General features: G+C 45.2%; 2 protein-coding genes across 2 annotated transcripts in view; one reads left to right on the forward strand and one right to left on the reverse strand.

Moving 5' to 3' along the window:
- The window catches only part of STK10 (serine/threonine kinase 10), a 124,986-nt gene extending 120,789 nt beyond the window's left edge, over positions 1 to 4,197 (reverse strand). Inside the window, exon 1 of the mRNA XM_010851290.1 lies at positions 3,802 to 4,197. Within this exon, the coding sequence (XP_010849592.1) occupies positions 3,802 to 3,957 (156 nt within the window). The 5' untranslated portion in view covers positions 3,958 to 4,197. The remainder of the gene's footprint in view (positions 1 to 3,801) is intronic.
- On the forward strand, positions 706 to 21,401 carry EFCAB9 (EF-hand calcium binding domain 9). The gene is made up of 5 exons (XM_010851288.1): positions 706 to 2,048; positions 15,790 to 15,958; positions 19,096 to 19,244; positions 20,044 to 20,220; positions 21,176 to 21,401. Exons 1-5 carry the CDS (start codon positions 2,046 to 2,048, stop codon positions 21,368 to 21,370), a joined length of 693 nt encoding a protein of 230 aa, XP_010849590.1. The 5' UTR covers positions 706 to 2,045; the 3' UTR covers positions 21,371 to 21,401.
- The last annotated feature ends 448 nt before the right edge of the window (positions 21,402 to 21,849 follow it).

A 21,849-nucleotide genomic window follows, 5' to 3' on the forward strand; every position in this document is an offset into this window, starting at 1 on the left:
AACAGCAATTGATGGGACTTAGGGTAATGTTTTTCTTTTTAACTAAAAAAATTTTGTACTGTACTCCTAATTTTACAAAATCATAAAACTTTTGAAAGCTTAAAGACAACATAAGATGACAACTAGAGCAATCTTCAGGAAGCAGAAGAAAAATCTCAGCCTGTTAACCCAACTCGTCAGGTCCACAGGCTCCCTGCCTCTGTTCAGCATTTGAGGGCCTGCTTCACCCGCAGCTATGAGAGTGGGCACACCCAGTAAAGGCAGATTGTTCCATTCAACATCACACCAAACGCTTCCCTTTCTATCCTGTCTTCAAAGATTATTTCCAAGGGCAAGAACTTTTAAACTATATAGCCTATGACTTTAACTTTGTATCTAGTAATAAACTAAAACCTGTTTCCCTCTGAAATCCATCTGAAATCGCTTAAGGAGTAGGTGAGAGTGAACTTGACTTTGCACAAAATCAATCTTACCTACCTCTTTTTCACCAGAGATAAACTGGTTGGTGGCTTACCAGGGAGAAAAGGGAAAAAGAGGCTCCATAGTAGCACTAGTGGTAAAGAACCCACCTGCTTATGCAGGAGAAATAAGAGCTGTGGGTTCAATCCCTGGGTTGGGAACATCCCCTGGAGGAGGGCATCGACAACCCACTCCAGCTTTCTTGCCTGGAGAATCCCATGGACAGAGGCGCCGAGAGGGCTACCACCTATGAGATCACAAAGAGTCGGACACAGCTGAGCAACTTAGCACGCATGCACGCACACATCTTGACTGCTAATGCTTAGGCTTTGAGCCTCAACAAGACACTCAACAGGAAATCTATAATTGGCATCCTCTTCTGACAAGTCTTTGACAAATTGGGATTCTCATGACTTCTTTTTTTTTTTAATATTTATTTTATTTATTTGACTGTATCCGGTCTTAGTTGCAGCACACAGGACCTTAGATCTTAGTTTGGCACGTGAAATCTGTTCCCTGACCAGGGCATGAACCTGGACCCCCTGCATTGGGAGCGTGGAGTCCTAGCCACTGGACCACCAGAAAAGTCCCTCTCGTGACTTCTTACACCAGAGAAATCCTCAGGAAGGCCATCATCACCTAGGCTGCCAGAAGAAAAATCTGCTAGTTCTAGGACAGGAAGAGGAGATGCTGCTAGCTGGCTGTCACTTGCCCAGCTCACAGCCAGCTGGTTACCAAGGCACCGTGTCAAAGTAGAAGTTCTGCTCCGAGATAAAAAACCTAGATGGAACCTCTGTCCTGTGCTGCTGAGATGGCCATGCCAGGGGACAATGAAGTAGGGAGGAGTTACGGTCCCTGAATAGAATCTTTATTAAAGCAATAACTGCTTCAACTTCATATCTAAAGGGCTGAGTAAACAGCACTTCTCCAGGGAAGGAGATAGGGGTCACAGAGATCTCTGATCTAAGACAGATCTTCCGAAGCTGTTAACTAAGCCCAGAGCCTTGGTTCTAGTCCATTCCTTTCCCTGGGACCCAGGGTTCCTGCACATAACATGGGGATGGGTTGGATTGAACAGTCACACACTAAGGCCAGGCGTGGACTCTAACAAATTGTCCAGGTGTATCAGCCATCACACAGCTCTCCTGGTCTAGCTTCGCCTTCTCTTAATGAGGAGAAAACCAAGGGTTCAGAGGTGGTGGGGAGGGAGCCGGGGTACGGTCAGCTCACAGCTTTGAGCACTACACTTGCTTTTAAAAGGGTCCATGTGTTCTGGAGAACCAGCAGACAAAATAACTTGTGAATCAGATGGGCTCCTCTGTTTGGAACTTTCAGAGCAGTAGGGGAGTTTTACCCAGCTAAAGCAGGAGGAAATGACAATCGAAACTGACAAGGGGAAATCTTACCAGCCTAAAAGCAAAGTTCTACATTTAGATTTGAAAGAAAATGAACCATATGAAGCCAGGATCCATTAGGGGACAGGGAAAAGACTAATTGAAAGCCAACCCCAAACAGAACAAACATCTTCGAGAGCCAACAGCAAGCGTTGGAAACACCAGCTGAACCTTTTGGAGAAAGTGAGGGACATGGTGAGCTGCCCAAGGGTACAGCTGCCCTTGCAGGGGTCAGAGCACACCTGGAGAGCAGGCTGTGTCTGGGGGAGGCCAGAGCTTTGGTGGCGTGTCCAGGGGTGGGGTGTCCAGGGGTGGGGTGTCCGGGGGTGGGGTGTCCAGGGGAGGGCTGGGGAGGTGGGGGCCGCCAAGACTGAGGACAGTTTCCTGGTGCCCTAGAAGGAAATGGCACCCCACTCCAGTGTTCTTGCCTGGAGAATCCCAGGGACAGGGGAGCCTGGTGGGCTTCCGTCTATGGGGTCGCACAGAGTCGGACACAACTGAAGCGACTTAGCAGCAGCAGAGGGAATAGGGAGCTTTGAGAAGGGTAAAGAAAAGATGTGCCAGTGTAGAATGTGCTGGCTGCCCTTGCCTACACACAGAGCCCTCAGGCAGAGAAGCGCAGCAAGTCAAACAGCTGAGAGCCACGGGTGTGAGTGTCACAGCCTCTCCAACCACAGAACCTTTGCTCCAGTGGGGGTTCCACCCTGTAACAGGAAGTGCCTGCTTAGAAGGGAGGTGGTAACAAAATAGACACGGGGATGGCTCTGGGTGGCCTCAAAATTGCCTCCAGCCGGGTTTCTCAAAACTTAAAGTGCTTAGCGATCACCTGGGGATTTCTTACAACGCAGACCGCACTTGATCAGGTCTAGAGTGGGGCCTCAGACCCTGCATTTCTAATAAGCTCCCAGGTGATACTAATGCCACTCCTTCAGGGACCACAATTTGGTAATTCAGCTCACCACCACTTTCAGGTCAAAAAGAGCAAGTCTTGACCAGGAGGACTGAGAGAAGCCCTCTCTGTGGTCCAAGCTCCTAAAAGGGAAGTCCTGGGATCAGAGTGTTCCACAAGCTAAAGGAATCCCATGAAGGTGACGGTGGCTCATGAAGCGGGTGTCCTCCTCGAGAACATGTGGGTTTCTCTAGGAGACAGGGGAAGGGTGGCGTCAAGCCCTACGTGTTTTTTGGGTCCCCAGCAACACAGAATTTCTTCTCAGGACTAAGAACCAGACAATGCCTACAGCAAACGTGTCTAGAATTAATCAGCTCTGCCCCACCCACCCCTCCACAAAAGCTCTCTGGCCTCCTATTCCTCTAGGGGAAAGGTAACTACAGACTGGGAGACTCCCCAGCAGTGACTCATCCACATGCTCAAATCTGACCCCCGAAGCGCAGGATTCCAGAGGCCTTAACCTCCCGCTCTGCCGCCCCAGCCTCCATCTCCAAGCCTAACCTCTCACTCCGAAACCCCCTACCCCCACCCCCGGTCTCTCTGTCTCTGGCTCATCTTCAGGTGTGTCCCTAATATCATCGGACCCAACCCTTCCAGACGCAGCCCAGTTGCTCTGTGCCCATCGCCTCGGCACCCTAACAGCATCTGGGTGGACTCCCCTAAAAAGTACGCCTAGTCTCGGACGCAAAAGTTCTATAAGCGCCCCTTTGTCTCCCCCTGCGGCGCCGAGAGCCGTGCGGGGCGCACAGGAAGTGCTCGGAAAAAGCTTGGGGGCAGCCGCCGCGCCGTCAGGGGCGCAAGGACTGAGCCAGGCTGAGTGAGGGTACCCCCCACCCCCGGCAAAGAAGAAGGGTCAGCGGGACGGGAGCCCGGGACTCCGAGTTCAGGACGGGGCAGCCCCTCCGCGTTCTCCCGAGCCGCGGCCGAGACTGACCAGGGCCAGTGCCCCTCCCTTCCGGAGCGGCTCCACGCGCCCCGAGTCCCTCTCAGCGCCCTCACCTTGTAAACCTTGCCGAAGGCACCGTCGCCCAGCTCGCCCACGATCTCCCACACCTCGTTAGGATCCAGGTCCCGGCGGACATGCTCATATTCGCGGGACTTTCTCTTCTCGAAGGTAGACAGGCGCAGGATGCGGCGGAAATTGGCGAAAGCCATGGCTGGGGGCACGCGAGCCGGGGGGCGAGGTGGCGCGGCTCCCGCGGCCGCGAGGCGGAGGGGCTGGAGGGCGCCGCGGCGCTCGGGGGCTCTCCGCAGACCGGCCCTTCCCCGCAGCCCGACACGGGTGAAGTGCGCCCCGGGCAGCTCGCGGCTGGAGCACCCGGAACCGCGCAGGCAGCCGCGGTCTCGCCCCCGCTCGGCCCTTCCCGGGGCCGCCTCCCGGTGCCGGCCCCGCTCGCGCCGCGCCCCCCGCCCAGCCGGCCAGCCTCGGGAGGCGTTCCGGGGACCCGGCTCCACCTGCCGCTCCCCGGCAACACCCGGAGACTCCCTAATTGGCTACGGGCGCTCCCCGGCTCCGCCCGTCGCCGCAGGGCACTCTGGAAACTGTAGTCCCCTGCGCGCCGCACGCCCGCAAGCAACAGACTAGGCTTTGGAGAGTTTAGGGGACCCTTCGGCGAGAGCGTCCCGGAGCTGGGAGACCCCTAGAGTCACGTGGCTCCCAATATTTCTGCCGGAGCGAAAGGGGAACCAAACTGGCTATTCGCGAGCGCCCACTGACTGTTGTCCAAAGACCAAGAGGGCGAACCGACATTAATCACTGAATCCGCCCTGTAACTTCCCGGCAAAGGGGCTCTGCCCCCGCTCACTTTTCAGGTGGGGGCGCCGGGCGGGCTAGGCACCAGCCCCCCGCTACACATCCTGTTGGCTGAGCCAGTGCGGTTTCCTCGGCGCGGTGCTGCCTCCTAGCGCGGGAGATGCCCGGTCCTTGCGGCAGTGGTCAGCCCTGGAGACCCAGGCTCCCCGGCTCGCTTCCCGCCTCCCAGGGGCTCTGCCCACCGAGATCCACCAACCGGACAGGATTACAGGGCTAGGAGAAAGAGCTCCTTGCCGACCTACGTATCCCATGCATCAGGATGGGTCTTCAAATATATTTGCATATTAAGTAAAAACTTTCTTATTCTTAAATTCCCAATTAAAAAAAAAATAAGCTCATTACACAGGGAGGCCTGGCGTGCTGCTGTCCTTGGGACTGCAGAGTTGGACACGACCGGGCGAACATACATAGAATTAAGTCTTCTTTGACTTAAGACCATCATTCTCGAACCTGGCCATTTTTTACTTGCCGCTGTTAACTGTCTCTAGGGCAGTTACACTTACATCTAAATCTAAGTGGGTTCCAAACGGTGGGCAGCATGTAAAGCTTATTATGGTAACTCTCCTTCATAAATAGAGCCTCAGCGAATGTCACACTCCAATAGTTCCCGTCCCTACGGAGAAAATTCCTGTTGAGGTGTTTTTACCACTCCGGAGCAGCAGGCAAACACCAATTTGGAAAGACAGCTGCAGAAGCCTGGGGTGCTGGTAGTGGTCTGCATAAGGGTACCCTGAGTAAAGATTGAAATGTCTCCACTACTTAGTGAGTGGTTGCAACTGTAGGAAGTCTTAATCACCAGAAGAAGCAGACACAGCACAAGACTGGGCGCTCACCCACAAATAAACCTCCCAGAACAAGCCGGAAGGCAGGTCTTTCTCTGTTTCAGTCCACCTGACCAACTCTGTGAAGCGGATGGGAGGACAGTGGGGAGGCTCTCCCATTGGGAGGAAGGGGCTCTGACTTAGGCCAGTCTAGGGGTCTGGGAGTTGGAGGCCCAGGTTATCCCCAGGTCCAGCCAAACCACAAGGACTGTGTGAAAGCTCCAGAAAAAAATGAAGTAAGAAACAAAAATGGAGAGCTTCACTCAAAAATGTTATAAGTGAAAGAAACCAGACACAAAAGACCACATGTTACATGATTCCATTTATAAGAAATGTCTAGAAAAGGCAAATCCATGGGGACAGAAAGCAGGTTAACGGACTGAACTGAAATGGACATGAGGGGTCTTTTTGGAGTGATGAAAATATTCTAAAACTGGATTATGGTGATGATGTAATAACTTGGCAGATTTAGTAAAAATCACTGAATTGTATACTTGAAATGGGTGTACTTTATGATATGTAAATGATATTTAAGTAAAGTTGTGAGAAATCAAACAGAGAGGTTTAACAAAACCAAGCTGTATCTCTGAAATAGCGAATAGACAAGACTGGTCAAAGACACAAAATGAGTTACAGAAAGAAAAATAGTCCCCAAGACAATGAAAATGAACAGGGACATAGTATTAGGTATCATAGAGATTTTGAAATCACAAAATGACATTTTAAACAATTTTATGTGAATATAATTTGTATGAAATGGGTAATATGAAATAGGTAATCATGTAGAAGAAAATACAAATGATATACAAGATTATAAGTGATATATAAAAGATACATAATTTCAATAAGAAATAAAAGCCTAAATAAGCTAATAATGAATAAAGAATCAAAAATCTAAACTCTGCCCCCACTGAAAGACATCATGTTATGTGGCTTTACAAATAATTTCTCCCTTTATATAAATACTTTAGGAAGATAAAGGAAATATTTCACTTTTCTAAGATGAGTTTTACTACAACTAAGTAGAGATAGTAAAAGAAACTTGTAGACTACTTTCCCTTAGGTAATAGATGGATTAAAAAAGATACTAGCAGGAGGAGACACATATATGCCTATGGCTGATTCATGTTGATGTATGGCAAAACCCATCACAATATTGTAAAGTAATTATCCTCCAATTAAAATAAATAAGTTTAAAAAAAATAACAAAATACTCGCAAGATGAAACCCAAGGGGAATAAAAACACTATTACCAAGAAAGTTTTATCCAGGAATAAAAGAATGGTTCTATGCAGAAACAAAAGCAATTAAAGTAAGACACTGCATTGACAAAGAAAATCACATAGTCTCAGTAGTCACAGAAAAAGCATTTGACTGTTTTCTTAGGTTGGATTTTCCCAGAGACAAGGATCTGAATACAAATAGTTTATTTGGGAGGTGATGTTGAAGCCCGTAAAGGGAGCTGAATACTGCTATGGCTAACGGGGATTAACCCACTTGGGTGTTCTGGGGATCAGGATACAGCATGCTGCAGACTCAGCCGAAGAGTCAAGGAAACTGGGGAATTTTTCTCTAAGCCTCATCTGTCCTTGACCAAGGGCTGCTCCCTAGGGCAGCACTGCTAGCCTGCCGTGCTTGAAAGCCCAGAGAGCATCTCTTAAGTTGAGAGATGTCATGGCACTTTGTACAGCTTCTGCTATAAAATCCTCACATTTCTTATTTCTTCTCCTTTTTCCTATGGCGTTTGCTAGAATCTTTAGCAAATGATTATACTGTATGTTAAACAGTAACAGTGAAAGTAGGAATCCTTGTCTTGGTCCAGTATTTAATGGAAAAGGGTTTAAAGTTTCTCCTTTAAGTATGATATTTATGAAAGACTGTGGCAAAAGATCCTCACACGTGTGTGCTCAGTCACTTCAGTTCTGTCTGATTCTTTGAGACCCCATGGACTGTAGCCCACCAGGCTTCTCTGTCCATAGGATTCTCCAGACAATACTGGAGTGGGTTGCCATGCCTCCTCCAAGGGATCTTCCTGACTCAGGGAGTGAACCCGAGTCTCCTGCATTATAGGCAGTCTCTTTACCCACTGAGACACTTTCCTGCTATTTCTAATTTGCTAATAACTTTTTCTCATAGCTGTAGAACTTTATCAAATATTGTTTCTGCATTTACCATATACGTTAATCTTATGATTAATTACATGAGTTTTCTCACCCAGCCTATAGTCATGGTAGATTTAATTGATTAAATACTCTTGCATTCTTAGAGAATATTTTATCTTCCTCTAGAAAGGCTAAGTAACACAAGCCCAAGGTCACACAGCTTATTAGCGGCAGAGTTTGGATTTGAACCTAAGTAGTCTGATGCCACGGAGAAGGCAATGGCACCCCACTCCAGTACTTTTGCCTGGAAAATCCCATGGATGGTGGAGCCTGGTGGGCTGCAGTCCATGGGGTCGCTAAGAGTCGGACACAACTGAGCGACTTCACTTTCACTTTTCACTTTCATGCATTGGAGAAGGAAATGGCAACCCACTCCAGTGTTCTTGCCTGGAGAATCCCAGGGATGGGGGAGCCTGGTGGGCTGCCGTCTATGGGGTCACACTGAAGTGACTTAGCAGCAGCAACAGCAGCAGTCTGATGCCAAAGTCTCTGCATCTGTTTGTGTAACTACTGTGTCCAGTTGCCTCTTGGTCATAATTATATTTATACACATAGCATTGACTTTGACGGCAAACTTCACACTTTACATAGATTTTTATGTCTATGTGCACAAACCAAAGCACCCATACTTTTCTTGTGCTGTCTCTATCTGGTTTCAAAATAAGAACATTTATTATTTTTTTTATCTTATGTAACAATTTAAGATAGGAATTATCTGTTCATTGTAAGTTTGATACAAAACCTGGTTTTAAATTTGCAAATCTCTAATTCTTAATTAGAGTTGGAGCATGTCTTCATAAGTTTGTTAGATATTTGCATTTCAGGTTCTTTGCTGGTTCATATTGCTGGTTCATATTCTTTGCCCATTTTCCTATTAGATTTCCTTTCTCACTTTTTGACTGTAAGATTTTAAAAAAATAGTTTCTTACTGAGTACAGATGTCTTTCCAATGTATCATATATCTGTTAACTTTCCAATGACTTTTGTTGAGCAACAATGCTTAATACTGATGTCATTGAATTTTTTTGTCTTAAAAAAATTTTTAAGCCAACTTCACTGAGGTTTTTATATTTAATAAAATGAGTTCAAAGTTTTGACAAATATATACGCCCATGTAACCATCACCATGGGCTCCCCAGGTGGTGCTGGTGGTAAAGAACCCACTGCCAGTGCAGAAGATATGAGACTCGGGTTCAATCCCTGGACCGGGAAGACTTCCCTGGAAGAGGGCGTGGCAGCCCACTCCAGTATTCTTGCCTGGGGAATCCCATGGACAGAGGAGCCTGGCTACAGTCCATAGTGTCACAAACAGTCGGACGTAACTGAAGCGACTTAGCATGCAACCATCACCAGAGTCAAGGTACAGAACTTTCCCCTCGTCTCAGGAAATTCTTTTCCTTGATCATAAATTAATCCCCACTCACCATCCTCACCCCAGGCAACCACTAATCTGTTTTCTGTCACCATATACTGGAAATGTCTTTCCTAGTTCATCAGATGAATGGAACCATATGGTAGTGCTCTTTTAAGTTTGGTTTCTTTTCACTCAGCATAATATTTTGAAATTCATCATGTTGTTATATGTATTTGTGGTTCATTCTTCCTAAATGTGGAGTAGTATTCCAGTGTATGGATATACCACAATTTGTTTAACCATTCAGCTGTTGATGGACATTTGCAGTCTTATGTTATCATGAATAAAGATGCTGCAAATGCTTATGAGCTTTTGCATGGATATGTATTTCATTTTCCTAGATGCACTTAGGAGTGCAATTGCTGGATCGTACCCTAAGTATATGGTTAACTTCATAAGAGAGTATTCAAGTATTTTACAAAGGATTGTATCACTTTCAGTTCAGTTCAGTTCAGTTCAGTCGCTCAGTCGTGTCCGACTCTTTGCGACCCCATGAATCACAGCACGCCAGGCCTCCCTGTCCATCACCAACTCCCAAAGTTTACTCAAACTCACATCCATCGAGTCGGTGATGCCATCCAGCCATCTCATCCTCTGTCATCCCCTTCTCCTCCTGCCCCCAATCCCTCCCAGCATCAGAGTCTTTTCCAATGAGTCAACTCTTCACATGAGGTGGCCAAAGTACTGGAGTTTCAGCTTTAGCCTCATTCCTTCCAAAGAACACCCAGGACCGATCTCTTTCAGAATGGACTGGTTGGATCTTCTTGCAGTCCAAGGGACTCTCAAGAGTCTTCTCCAACATCACAGTTCAAAAGCATCAATTCTTCGGTGCTCAGCTTTCTTCACGGTCCAACTCTCACATCCATACATGACCACTGAAAAAACCATAGCCTTGACTAGACGGACCTTTGTTGGCAAAGTAATGTCTCTGCTTTTAAATATGCTATCTAGGTTGGTCATAACTTTCCTTCCAAGGAGTAAGTGTCTTTTAATTTCATGGCTGCAATCACCATCTACAGTGATTTTGGAGCCCAAAATATAAGTCTGCCACTGTTTCCACTGTTTCCCCATCTATTTCCCATGAAGTGATGGGACTAGATGATCTTAGTTTTCTGAATGTTGAGCTTTAAGCCAACTTTTTCACTCTCCTGTTTCACTTTCATCAAGTACGTTCCCACAAATGATACTGCTCCAATCATATTGATATCTTCAGTTCTTAAAACTCTAGCCATTCCAGTGAATATGTAATGGTACCTTACTCTAAGGTTTTGCCCTCAAGACGTTTGCAAAATCCTAAAGTACATGGGAAAGAGGCCATGAAACCAAACAGAAAGCCAATAGGCTCATAAACTAAAAGGCTAAGGAGAGCCTTGTAGTCTCCAAATAAATTTTTCCATAAAATGGTACTATGGCTCTTTGGAGAAGTGCTTTCTAGATCTAAGACAGGAAATGTCTATCCTTACATCAGTATCTGTGCTCTGTCTTGAAAAAGAAAGTACAGACGGCAAATATGCACATGTAAATGTGCTTCACATCATTAGTCATCAGGGAAATGCAGATAAAAACCAGCCTATCCATTTGAGTAGGCTAAGTTACGCTGCAGTAAAGCCTTCACACAATTCGGATGGATTTCTTACTGACTGTACAGAAAGCTACAAAGAATGTCGCATCTATCCTCGTGAGAAAAAAAGATGGATGCTCTACAAAACTTTTCTTGAGAATATCAGAGGACTGAGGTCACGAGGCAACCAAGGAAACTGAAAGCCAAAAAGAACAAGCGAGGAGAGAGGGCACCCCACTATGGAACCTTTGGCAGAACACGACTGAAGACGGCAGTGGCCACACAAGTGGTAGAGAAGAAAGTAACTAAAGCTCGAGCAAATCATTAGAGGCAAAGTGTGGGCTACTGTGTCAGTGTGGGTTCGCTGGAGTTCCTAGATACAAGGCACGATCACATGCATTGGCAAACTCCTTCCCATGTGTCTCCAATGGGTGCTTGTGAGAAGAATTGGGGGCAGGGCAGCAGACTGGAGAGTTCCGATTCTTGCTGAGGCAGGAGTAAGGGAGGAGGTTGGTGGCTGCCAGGAGATGAGTATAAGGTCTCATCTACTTCCTCAGAAGTAGCAAAATCCTTCAAAGCAATAGCTTTCTGCTGCTGGGAGAGGAGAATCTGTCACTCTCAAGCCCCAGATGAAAATCCATGGTTCTCACCTCCCAGGGCAAGGGAGGGAAGATCCTCTATCTTTTTGTGTAGTCACTGAGGAACTCAGGCTAATAGGGAACCATCATCTATTTTTAAATTTTTTTATAGGGGTAACTTTGGTTATGACCAACCTAGACAGCATATTAAAAAGCAGAGGCATTACTTTGGCAACAAAGGTCCATCTAGTCAAAGTTATGGTTTTTCCAGTAGCCATGGATGGATGTGAGAGTTGGACTAAAAAGAAAAGCTGAATGCTGAAGAGCTGATGCTTCTGAACCGTGATGTTGGAGAAGACTCTTGAGAGTCCCTTGGACTGCAAGGAGATCCAAGCAGTCCATCCTAAAGGAAATCAGTCCTGAATATTCATTGGAAGGACTGATGCTGAAGCTGAAGCTCCAATACTTTGGCTACCTGATGCGAAGAACTGACTCCTTGGAAAAGACCCTGATGCTGGGAAAGATTGAGAGCAGGAGGAGAAGGGGACAACAGAGGATGAGATGGTTGGATGGCATCACCATTACTCAACTCAACAGACATGAGTTTGAATAAACTTCGGGAGTTAGTGATGGACAGGGAGGCCTGCTGTGCTGCAGTCCATGGGGTCGCAGAGTCAGACACAACTGAGCAACTGAACTGAACTTTGGTTTATAACATTAAATAAGTTTCATATGTACAACATTATATTCCTATTCTGTGTACACACAGCATGCTCAGGGCACCATCATCTTGAATGTTACTGGTTACTATGGCATTGGAAAAGACAGTTAGTTCTGATATTTTGGGAATTGTTTGTTGCAGTCCTTACCCTAATTAACACACTGGGAAAACGCAGTTAAATTTTACACCATTTTTTCTCCCGTCCTCTAGCAGCAACAGATCTTCCCCTATATAGCTCCTGGTGAGTTCTGACGGCACCCACAGCTAGCTTCTTCATATGACATTATTTTTAGCATTTTTTTACAGTGAATATTCATTTAGATCTACTCACACATATTCAATTTCTGGTACTTCTCATTCCTCCCTGAATGTCTGTGTTTTCATAAGGGATTATTTTTCTGTGTTTGAAGAGTTCCCTTATGGGTGTTAATTTTCTCAGTTTTTGTGTGTATGGGTTTATTTTGTTAGTTCCTTCCTTCTGTCATAATTATATTGCACTTAAATTTTATCATTTTGGGGACCTCTCTGGTGGTCCAGGGGAGAAGGCAGTGGCACCCCACTCCAGTCCTGTTCCCTGGAAAATCCCACGGATGGAGGAGTCTGGTAGGCTGCAGTCCATGGGTCGCACAGAGTCGGACACAACTGAAGCGACTTAGTAGTAGTAGTAGCTGGTGGTCCAGTGGTTAAGACTCCACGCTGCCAAGGCACAGGGGCACAGGTTCCATCCCTGGTCCCAGAACTAAGATCCCACATGCCGTGTGCCATGGCCAAAAGATAAATAATAATACTAAATTATATCATTTTTAAAGCCTTTAAAAAAATTTATGTATTTATTTGGTAGTGCTGGGTCTTAGCTGTTGCATGCAGGATCTTCAGCTCCTTGCAGCATGCGGAATCTTTAGCTGTTGTATGCAAATGAGTTTCAGTGTGTGGGATCAAGTTCCCTGACCAGGGATTGAACCCAGGCCCCTGCACTGAGAGCGAGGAGTGTTAGCCAGTAGACGGTCAGGGAACTCCCTGCAGTTCTGACACTGTTATCACTTCACTCCACGTTGTTTACTTGGATTGACCCACGCATTCTTACTACTTCGTTGCTCTGTGTTCCTTCTTACATCTTGGATTTTCTCTCTGTGATCATTCTCTTACTATTTTAAGTTGATCCTTTATAATTTCTTTTGGGAGAGTCCGTTAGTGATCATTCTTAGTTGTTTGGGGGTTTTGTCTGTTTTTGCCTGAATACAGCTTTATCTCATCCTGTTTTTTTTTTTCTTTTCACTATAGAAAATTTCAAACATATTCAAAGTAGAAGGAATAGTGTAAGGTAGTACTAGTATATACTCATCAGTCATTTCATGTTCGAACAACCCTAGTATATGTATACGATTACCCATGAGCCTGAGTCATTTTGAAGCACATTCCAGCATCTTATCATTTTGTCTTTTTAAACAACCTCATCTGTTGTCACTTCTAATATTATATCCAATCAGTGTTCATAGTTCTCCATCATCTCATGCTTTTTGGTAAGTTGTTTGTTTTTGTGGGTTTTCAAATGCACAATCTATATTAATAAGGGTCCTAATATGTCCATACACTGTAACTGGTGCGATCTGAAAGACTAATTAAACTGTTAGTCTATAGATCCCTCTTGCATCTCTTTTTCTTTTCTTGTAAGTTTTTACTGAAGCAGCGGAGTCCTTTTCTTTTAGAGCTTTCCGCAGTCTGGGCTTTGTTCATTGTGTCCCAACAGTGCCATTTAACATGGACCTCTGCTGTCTTCTCTATTTCCCTGATTTATATTTTCTGTAAAATGGTCAAATTCAGGTTTGATTTTTCTCCTCATTCTTTTGAGAAAGTAAAATTCACATAATATAAAATTAGCTATTTTAAAGCACACAGACACTTCCCTGGTGGTCCAGTGGTTAAGAATCCACCTGCCAATGCAGGGGACACGGGTTCCATCCCTGGTCCAGGAAGATCCCACATGCCGAGGAGCAACCAAGCCCGTGTGCCACAACTACTGAGCCAGCACACCCTAGAGCCCATGCTCTGCAGCAAGAGAAGGCACCCCAATGAGGAGTCCACGCACCCAACCAGAGAGGGGCCCTGCTCGCCGCAGCTAGAGAAAGCCCACGCAGCAACGACGACCCAGTGCAGCCAAAAATAAGTATTTTAATTTTTAAAAGTGTACAATTCAGCGGCACTTAGGACACTGACAGTGCTACTCATCTATCACCTCTGTGGGTTTGAAACGTTTTCATCAGCCCACTGGGAATCCAGAAGCTGTCACTTCCCGTTACCCTCCCCCCCCAGCTCCTGGCAGTGGCTGATCTGCTTTTCTATGACTTTGCTTCTTCTGGATACTTAATATAAATGGAATCATATAACATGTGACTTTCTGGGCTCGGCTTCTTTCACTTACCATAAGGTTCATCTACATTGTAACATGTATCCTTCCCTTTCATGACAGAATGATATTTCGCTGTATGAATGTACTACGTTTCGTCATCAGTTTATGAACATTGGGTTGTTTTCACCATTTGCCTATTGTGAATAGTGCTGTTACAAACATTTTGTACAAGTGTTTATTTGAATACTTTTCATTTCTTTTGGATATATTATCTAGGAGTGAAATTGCTAGGTCATATGGCATGGGGTCGAAAAGAATCAGACACGACTGAATGATTAACGCTAAAAATAATGGTAATTTCATGTTTAACTTTTTAAGGAACTTCCCTTCAGTCTTGAAAGATGATTTTACTGAAATCATCTTTTTTCTTGAAACCATAATTTTAGTTGGCTAGATTGTTTTTACACATTGAAACATAATTCTGTTATGTTTTGGTTTCCATGTTGTGAAGAAGTGGATTGTTAATCATCAGTCCTTTGAAAGTAATCTTTCTTCTCTGATTGCCTTTAAAATCTTTGTCTTTGGTAGAATATAGTTGCACTCTGATGTGTACAGATATGTATTTCTTCTTATTTCAGCTACTTAGGACTTCAAGGTTTTGAGAAGCAATATTGCATGGCTAAAAAGCAGTGATTATTGGCAGGCTATCTGGGTTCACATGCTGACTTCACCATTAACTAGCCTATTGACATTAGGAAAATTACTTAACTTTTCTGAGCTGGTTTCTTTTTTTAAGTTTTAATTGATATATTTGATGTACAGTATTATATAACTTACAGGTATACAACATAGTGGTCCACAATTTTTAAAGGTTAGATTCTATTTACAGTCATTATAAAATATTGGCTAGGGAATTCCCTGGTGGTTCTGTGGATAGGAGTCTATGCTTTCACTACTAAGGGCGCACGTTCAATCCCTGGTTAGAGAACTGAGATCCTGCAAGCTGTGAGGCAAAGCCAAATATATATATATCTATATTATGTATATATATAGACATGTAACATATAATATATCCTCCTTGTATAATATATCCTTATAGCTTATTTTATACACAGCAGTTTGTGCCTTGAGCCTGTTTCTTAATCTGTAAAATAGGTATAATAATCTCTGCCTCTTAGGATTCTATGACTAGTCTGCAGACTAAATGAGTTAGTATATTAACACACTTAGAACAGTGCCTGGCGTGTAGTTACATAGCTGTTCACTTTGATAACGATAATGAGCACAGTCTGTGGATGGGTGTCTTTCACTGACTTTGGAAAATTCTCATTTTTTATTTTTGGCTACCCTGCTTGGCTTGTGGGATCATAGTTCCCCGACCAGGGATTGAACCCGGGCCTCCAAAGTGAAAGCGCCGAGTCCTCACCACTGGTCAGCCAGGGGAATTGCCGCAATTTTAAATTTTTATTGACTGTTTCCTGTGATGTCTGACCTAGGAAGATCTTTACTACCTGAGCTTTTCTCCACCCAACATTCTAGTTCTGAGGCAGAATTCTCTGTTCTACTTCAGGTTGCCAGAGTCTTCGGCTTAGAGGGCTTCATAATGAAACTGAAGCAGGGATCGTTTCTGTGGTACCTTTACCTGGACAAACTGTACTGCTTATTATCCGTGAGGAATGTGAAGGCCTTGGTGGAGTATTTTCACCTTCTTGACGTGCACCACAAGAAAACCTTGAATGGTCAGTACTTCCGTAAGTGCTTCTTCTGGTCATGACTTGGTTTTTAATGAATGTGCAGGAGAACTTACAGAGCCAGAAACTAGTTCATTAACATAGGTATTACATCTTCGAAACAAAGCACAGAGAGACCCCGCCAGCTGAGACTTGATGGCAGTTCAGTGAAGCAGATAAAACAACAAGCTTTGGGATTAGATCTTGGCTCCACGCGTTATTCCTTGGTGACTTGCACAATGTCATCATCCTCTAAGTCTAATTTTCTTCATCCATAAGTGAGGCTTCTAATAATGGAGTCCACCTCATGGTTGTAAAAGAAAGATAACGAGGGACTTCCCTGGCAGTGCAGTGGTTAAGTCTCCGCACTTCCACTTCACAGGGCGTGGGTTCAGTCCTGTTTGGGAGCTCAGATGCTTCATGCTGCATGGTGCAGCCAAAAAAAAAGGTGATGAGATTAGATAACATACGGCAAGTACTTAGCACAGTGCTCGGCACGCTCTAAGGGTTTAATGTGTTCGTTACTGTTACAGCTATTCCTGGCGGCTGACCCCTCTCAGGCCTTAACCCTCAAGAGTCCCTTAGCAAAACTTGTCCATAGACTGGGAGAATTGAGTCAGATGATCGGCAAGCTCCCTTCTAATTCTTGGTACTTGTGACTGAAAAGTGTTGATGAGCTCAACCCTGCTGCTGAGTGCACAACACTTTAGGGCTTTCTGTTTGTTTGGCATTTATTTCTCTTTAGACCTGGATAGGGCTTCCCAGGTGGCACTAGTGGTGAAGAGCTCACCTGCCACTGCAGGAGCTGCAAGAGATGTGGGTTTGATCCCTGGATGGGGAAGATACCCTGGAGAAGGGAATGACTAACTACTCCAGTGTTCTTGCCTAGAGAATCCCATGGACAGAGGAGCCTGGTGGGCTACAGTCCATGGGGTCACTGAGAGTCAGACAGTACTGAAGAGACTTAGCATAAATAAGGTATCCTATTCACTCATTGTAACCTGAGGGAGAGAAGTATCATTTATCAACAAGGAGTTTCTTCCATAAAAATTTTTTAAAGAGTTCATTCAATCCTTATAAAATAATAAAGATACCTTCATTTATTCATACTTTCATGCCTCAGATTTATACACAACATGTCACCAAATCTTCCCAATAACCCAGTCCTAGATAAGACAACTGTAGGGCACCTTGATGTAAACAGAAAAGCTGGCCCCAAAACCCAAGGGTTTCTAACTCTAAAGCCCATAGTCTCACCAGCGTTTGCTGAGCAGTCTGATCTCCCTGGTAACTAAGTCGCTCCCCGCTGATGCAACACCTGAGAGATGAAGTCATACTCGGGTCTTCTGGTCACCAAGGGACCGGATGGTGACCTGGAGGAAGGCACAGGCTTGAGCTTTGCCTGCCAGGGATGTGGTGACGTCGAACCCTAGATGCTTGGCCTGGAGTCGGCCGATTGAGTAACAGTATCTGTTGATTAGCTACTGAGCCTTACTGTAAAGCAATCCTCATGAAGCAAGGACACAGGCATCAGCATGTCTGCACATGGTGTGTTCCCAAGTGCTCACACCTGGTGGGACGTGGGAAACCCTCAGATCATGACACTGTGTTAACTGATTCATTGTACCCTTAGCCCACTTCAGCCAGGACTCCAAACCACCCAGACATGCTTTACAGATGTAGTGGAGCCATGTCTCGTGCAGGAGACACAAGACAACTAATGTAATTAATGTGTATGTGTGCATGCTCAGTTGCTCAGTCGTGTCTGACTCTTTGCGATCCCATGGACTGTAGGCCACCAGGCTCCTCTGTCCATGAAATTTTTCATGCAACCATACTGGAGTGGGTTGCCATGCCCTCCTCTAGGAGATCTTCCAACCGAACATGGGTCTCTTGCGTCTCCTGCGTTGGCAGGTGGGTTCTTAAGGGCTTTAACACTTCAGGGCTTTTTTGTTTGTTCATTTGTCTTTTGATTTTTTTCTCTTTTAGGACTGGGTATAAATAAGGTAGGGCTTCCCAGGTGGCACCAGTGGTAAGAAACCCGCCTGCCAATGCAGGAGCTGCAAGAGATGTGGGTTTAAAGCCCTCTGTAATCAGTGGGCAAGAAGAAATCACATGTAGACAAAGTTACACTTGAGAATCTCTGAAATCTTACGGGTGATCTGTACATACAACCTGTACAGCCACATACCACTGTGTGAACACATCACCATGTTTGTTTCTTCCATCTAACATCCCCCAAGACAGATGATGAGTGAGTGGAATTTCAGGCAAAAACCTTCCCTGTCCTTTAAATTACAGTGTTTTTTTTTTTTTCCCTCCGATTGCATATGACTGCAGATGCATTAACTAATGTGCAAAAGATACAGCTTCACTGTAGAAAGAGCAAGGCTGTGGAGTCAGATGGACCACATATGAACTCCAGCTCTGCCACTCCAAGTGTGGTCCACAGAGCAGCAGAGGCCACATCACTTGGGAGCTTGTTAAGATGCAGACTCAGTAGTCCCAAGCCAGTTTCTAATCACAACCGCTGTGTTTACAAGATCCCCAAGTGACTGGTATGCCCATTACAGCTCGAGAAGCCCCAAGGCTAGTTATCACCCAAAGCTTATTGTAAAAGGCTCTGTAGCTGCCTGGGTTCCGCGACATGCAGCACTTAGAGTGCCCAGCACCTAAGGTGCCTGATGCCAGCTCCTTTCCCCCGTCAAAAGCATTTACGTTACGTAAGCATGAGGCACAGTGATACTTTTATAGAAGAGGAATGATTTTTAAATTTCTCTTTTTAATTCTCTCAAGTGAATGACCCAGGTGAAATGTCAGCTTTTCCAAGAGCATGTCCTAGGTCCCCAGTGAGAACTAAGCTCTTCTATGTACTAGGAGCACTTTGAGCCTTTTATTGGTTATGTATGCACATCGGTCTGTTCCATCGAGCACATGAGCTGCACTCAGGAACCAAGCCCTGTCCACTCCCCTTCTTCACAAGTCCAGGCGCAGTGGAATGTGTAGTGGCAAAGCCAGAAACAAAGTATTATCATTACTATTGCCGCGTCAACAAGCTTCCAACAGGACCACCATTTTGGTGGCCCCCATATGTCAAACATTCTAGAACTGTTTCACAATAACCTGTCTCATCTCCCTGCTGACAGATGTGCTGTTTTACCACTTCCTTCATCACATGACTGACTTGACAAGGAACCAGATCACAGTTGTGTTCAACATGCTGGACTGGAACGCGGTGGGCGAGATTGGTTTTGACCAGTTCTACATGCTGGTGTGCATACTGCTGGCACAAGAGGCAAGTAGCCAGCCAGGCTCTGGGGCCGAGGGGGCAGAGCTCGGCGGCTGCCACCATGTCGCTAACGGCAGCGCCAAATTAAGAGTGTGGCACAAGTTTTCTTCTTTTCACTGGAAACAGGAAGAAGAAACAGGGAGAGTACTACTTTTGGTTCCTAAATGGTCCATCTATAACCTAGGAGTTTTGAAAGGTTACCCAGCTTCCCTCCCACTTTGCCTTTATAAAGAACAAATCTCATCCTGTCACATCTCTGCTTGGCATGCCCTTCCTTGCTTGCCCCTTCTAGCTGGTGGGTCTTAAATAATCACCAGTAATCCCAGTTGCCTCTCTTCCTCAGTGATCCCTTTCCTCAGAGAATATTCTGAAGGGGATGAATGAGCAAGACAAGACCTGCTTGTCTTTGGGTACCCATCTCACCTTGCACACACTCCTAGAGTGTATTCACCTCTTTCCCTTTCCTTAAGGAAAGGCACCTCATGTCTTCATCATTTTATCGCCAGCACTGACATTTTCTTACGTAGATTTTCACTGAACACAAGGAAATGCATTCTACTAATGAGAGTTCCATCTAGCAGAACTAATCACTACAGATAGCATCAGTTCCCCTTGAGGGCAGATGCTGAAGCAGGATCTGATACACTGACCACAGCACCCTTCCGGCCCTGAGCTGCTATGATTCTGCCCTTTGCTTTTAGCTCTCTAGGGAGTGGACTAGTGAATAGATGAGTCTTGATGTAACAAGTTTAGAAAGTAGCACCGACAATACTATTCCTTTCCTTATGTTTTTCTCTCAAAACAGAACCATTTGGAAGAGCAATTTATCTTCCGCCATTCCCGGCCTGTTTTTGAGTTGCTTGACCTGGATGGGGAGCTGAAAATTGGCCCAGACAACTTGCACATGTACAACTTTCTCTTTAATATTAAAAAGCAGCAACTCAGAGACCTCTACTATAACTTCGACATCACAGGTGACCGCGTAAGTGCAGGTCCCTAGCATGTGGCCTGGCAGTGTGCGTGCTCAGTCGTGTCCAACTCTTTGTGACCCCCTGGACTGTAGCTCACCAGGCTCCTCCGTCCCTAGGATTTTCCAGGGAGCGGTCACCATTCCCTCCTCTAGAGGATCTTCCTGACCCAGGGAGCGAACCTGCATCTCCTGCATTGGCAGGTAGACTCCTTACCCCTGAGCCACCTGGGAGGCTGTGGCCTGGCAGCCCCTCTGTCCAGAGCTAGAGGGCTTCTCTGCCTACAGTGGGACAGGGAAGGAGAAACCTGCTGGAGCACTGTGTGCTGTGATCACCTGCTGTGATCCCAGTCACGGTAGAGCGATCACAGAAAACCTGAGATGGACAGGCCTGTGGAAGACAGGGTTGTAACTGCTACATCATATAATGTGGATATAAAATTACAGAAGTTTAGAGAAGGAAATTCTGTTGGAAGTTTAGTTGAAAGAAGGAACTATTTTAATATGGCAGGAATTGGTCTTAAGAGGAAGGGTTATAGATTTTAATAAGTAGAAACAAAGAAATTCTTAGATGGGAACACATGAGTTAATCCCAAGAGAAAACAGTGCATACCTATTTCAAGTCCATTCGGTGAACGGCCTAGTCCAAGTCCATGCTGACTAGCAAGTGAGAGCTAAAGTCTAAGCTTTAAACAGATGGACCGCACTGTGAAGCAGCTCAGATGGCAGCCTGAACATGTGTGGACTTGAGGCAGCAGAAGTAAGAAAGTGGCCCTGGTGCCCTCTGAGCCCACAGTAGGCTAGCTCTGGCTCTAGACCACAAGCAGACAGGGATCAGTCCTCATTACTGGGCCTCTTTAATCAAGTTTCCAAGGTTTTAAATGAGAAGTGACTACAATCCTGCTCCCATCTGAAACAAAGTATCAAATCCTTTCTGAAATAACTTTCCTTTTTTCCTCCCCAACACAAGCTTCTTAATTACAAGGAATTTAAGCTGTTTACTATCTTCTCCATGGACAAATATCAGGAGAGTCAAAAAGCAGAGAAAGAGAAGAAGAAAGAGAAAGCTTTACTCAAAAAGAAACTATCACAAGTGAATGAGAGCCAGAGAGAGAGTCTTCTTGGAATACAACCATTTGAAAGTATAAGTAATTACAATTGTTAACAGGTCTTAAAAATAAACTTAGAACATCAAAGTGAGTATCCCTGATTTTTACACATGAGGGTTGAGTGTTCTTCAACCCACAGATTCTTAACCTTATTAACCTTGAGGCCTCACATGACTCATAGTCATGTAATCACTTCTCTTTTTTGACATGTCCCAGTTCTGCTGTTGCTTTTCAGACCAATCCTGTCTACCAGGTCCCTGTGTATCAATTACCAGCTCTTCCTGGAGCTAAGCAGTTGGAAGACGATGCTTTCCTAAGATTTGCCACAAGTAGTCCAATACTTTCAGAATTCTATTCTCCCAATCCTTAAGGCTAAAAACAAACTTCAAAATGGAAATGCTCCTCCACGAGTAAGGAATATTGACTTTTAAGGATATGGGGACTGTGTTCTTCCTAGAACTTGAATTGCTCTTTGATGAGTTAGGTGCTTAAGCAATTATACCAAATCTACTAGGGTACGATAATTATTACATAT

The sequence above is a fragment of the Bison bison genome, unplaced genomic scaffold, assembly GCF_000754665.1.
Source record: "Bison bison bison isolate TAMUID 2011002044 unplaced genomic scaffold, Bison_UMD1.0 scf7180017864301, whole genome shotgun sequence".
NCBI lineage: Eukaryota > Metazoa > Chordata > Mammalia > Artiodactyla > Bovidae > Bison > Bison bison.

Coding starts and splice junctions, on each gene's coding strand:
- EFCAB9 (XM_010851288.1), top strand. Junction 15,959..19,095: donor CCACAAGAAAACCTTGAATG/GTCAGTACTTCC, acceptor CCCTGCTGACAG/ATGTGCTGTTTTACCACTTC. Junction 19,245..20,043: donor GCATACTGCTGGCACAAGAG/GCAAGTAGCCAG, acceptor CTCTCAAAACAG/AACCATTTGGAAGAGCAATT.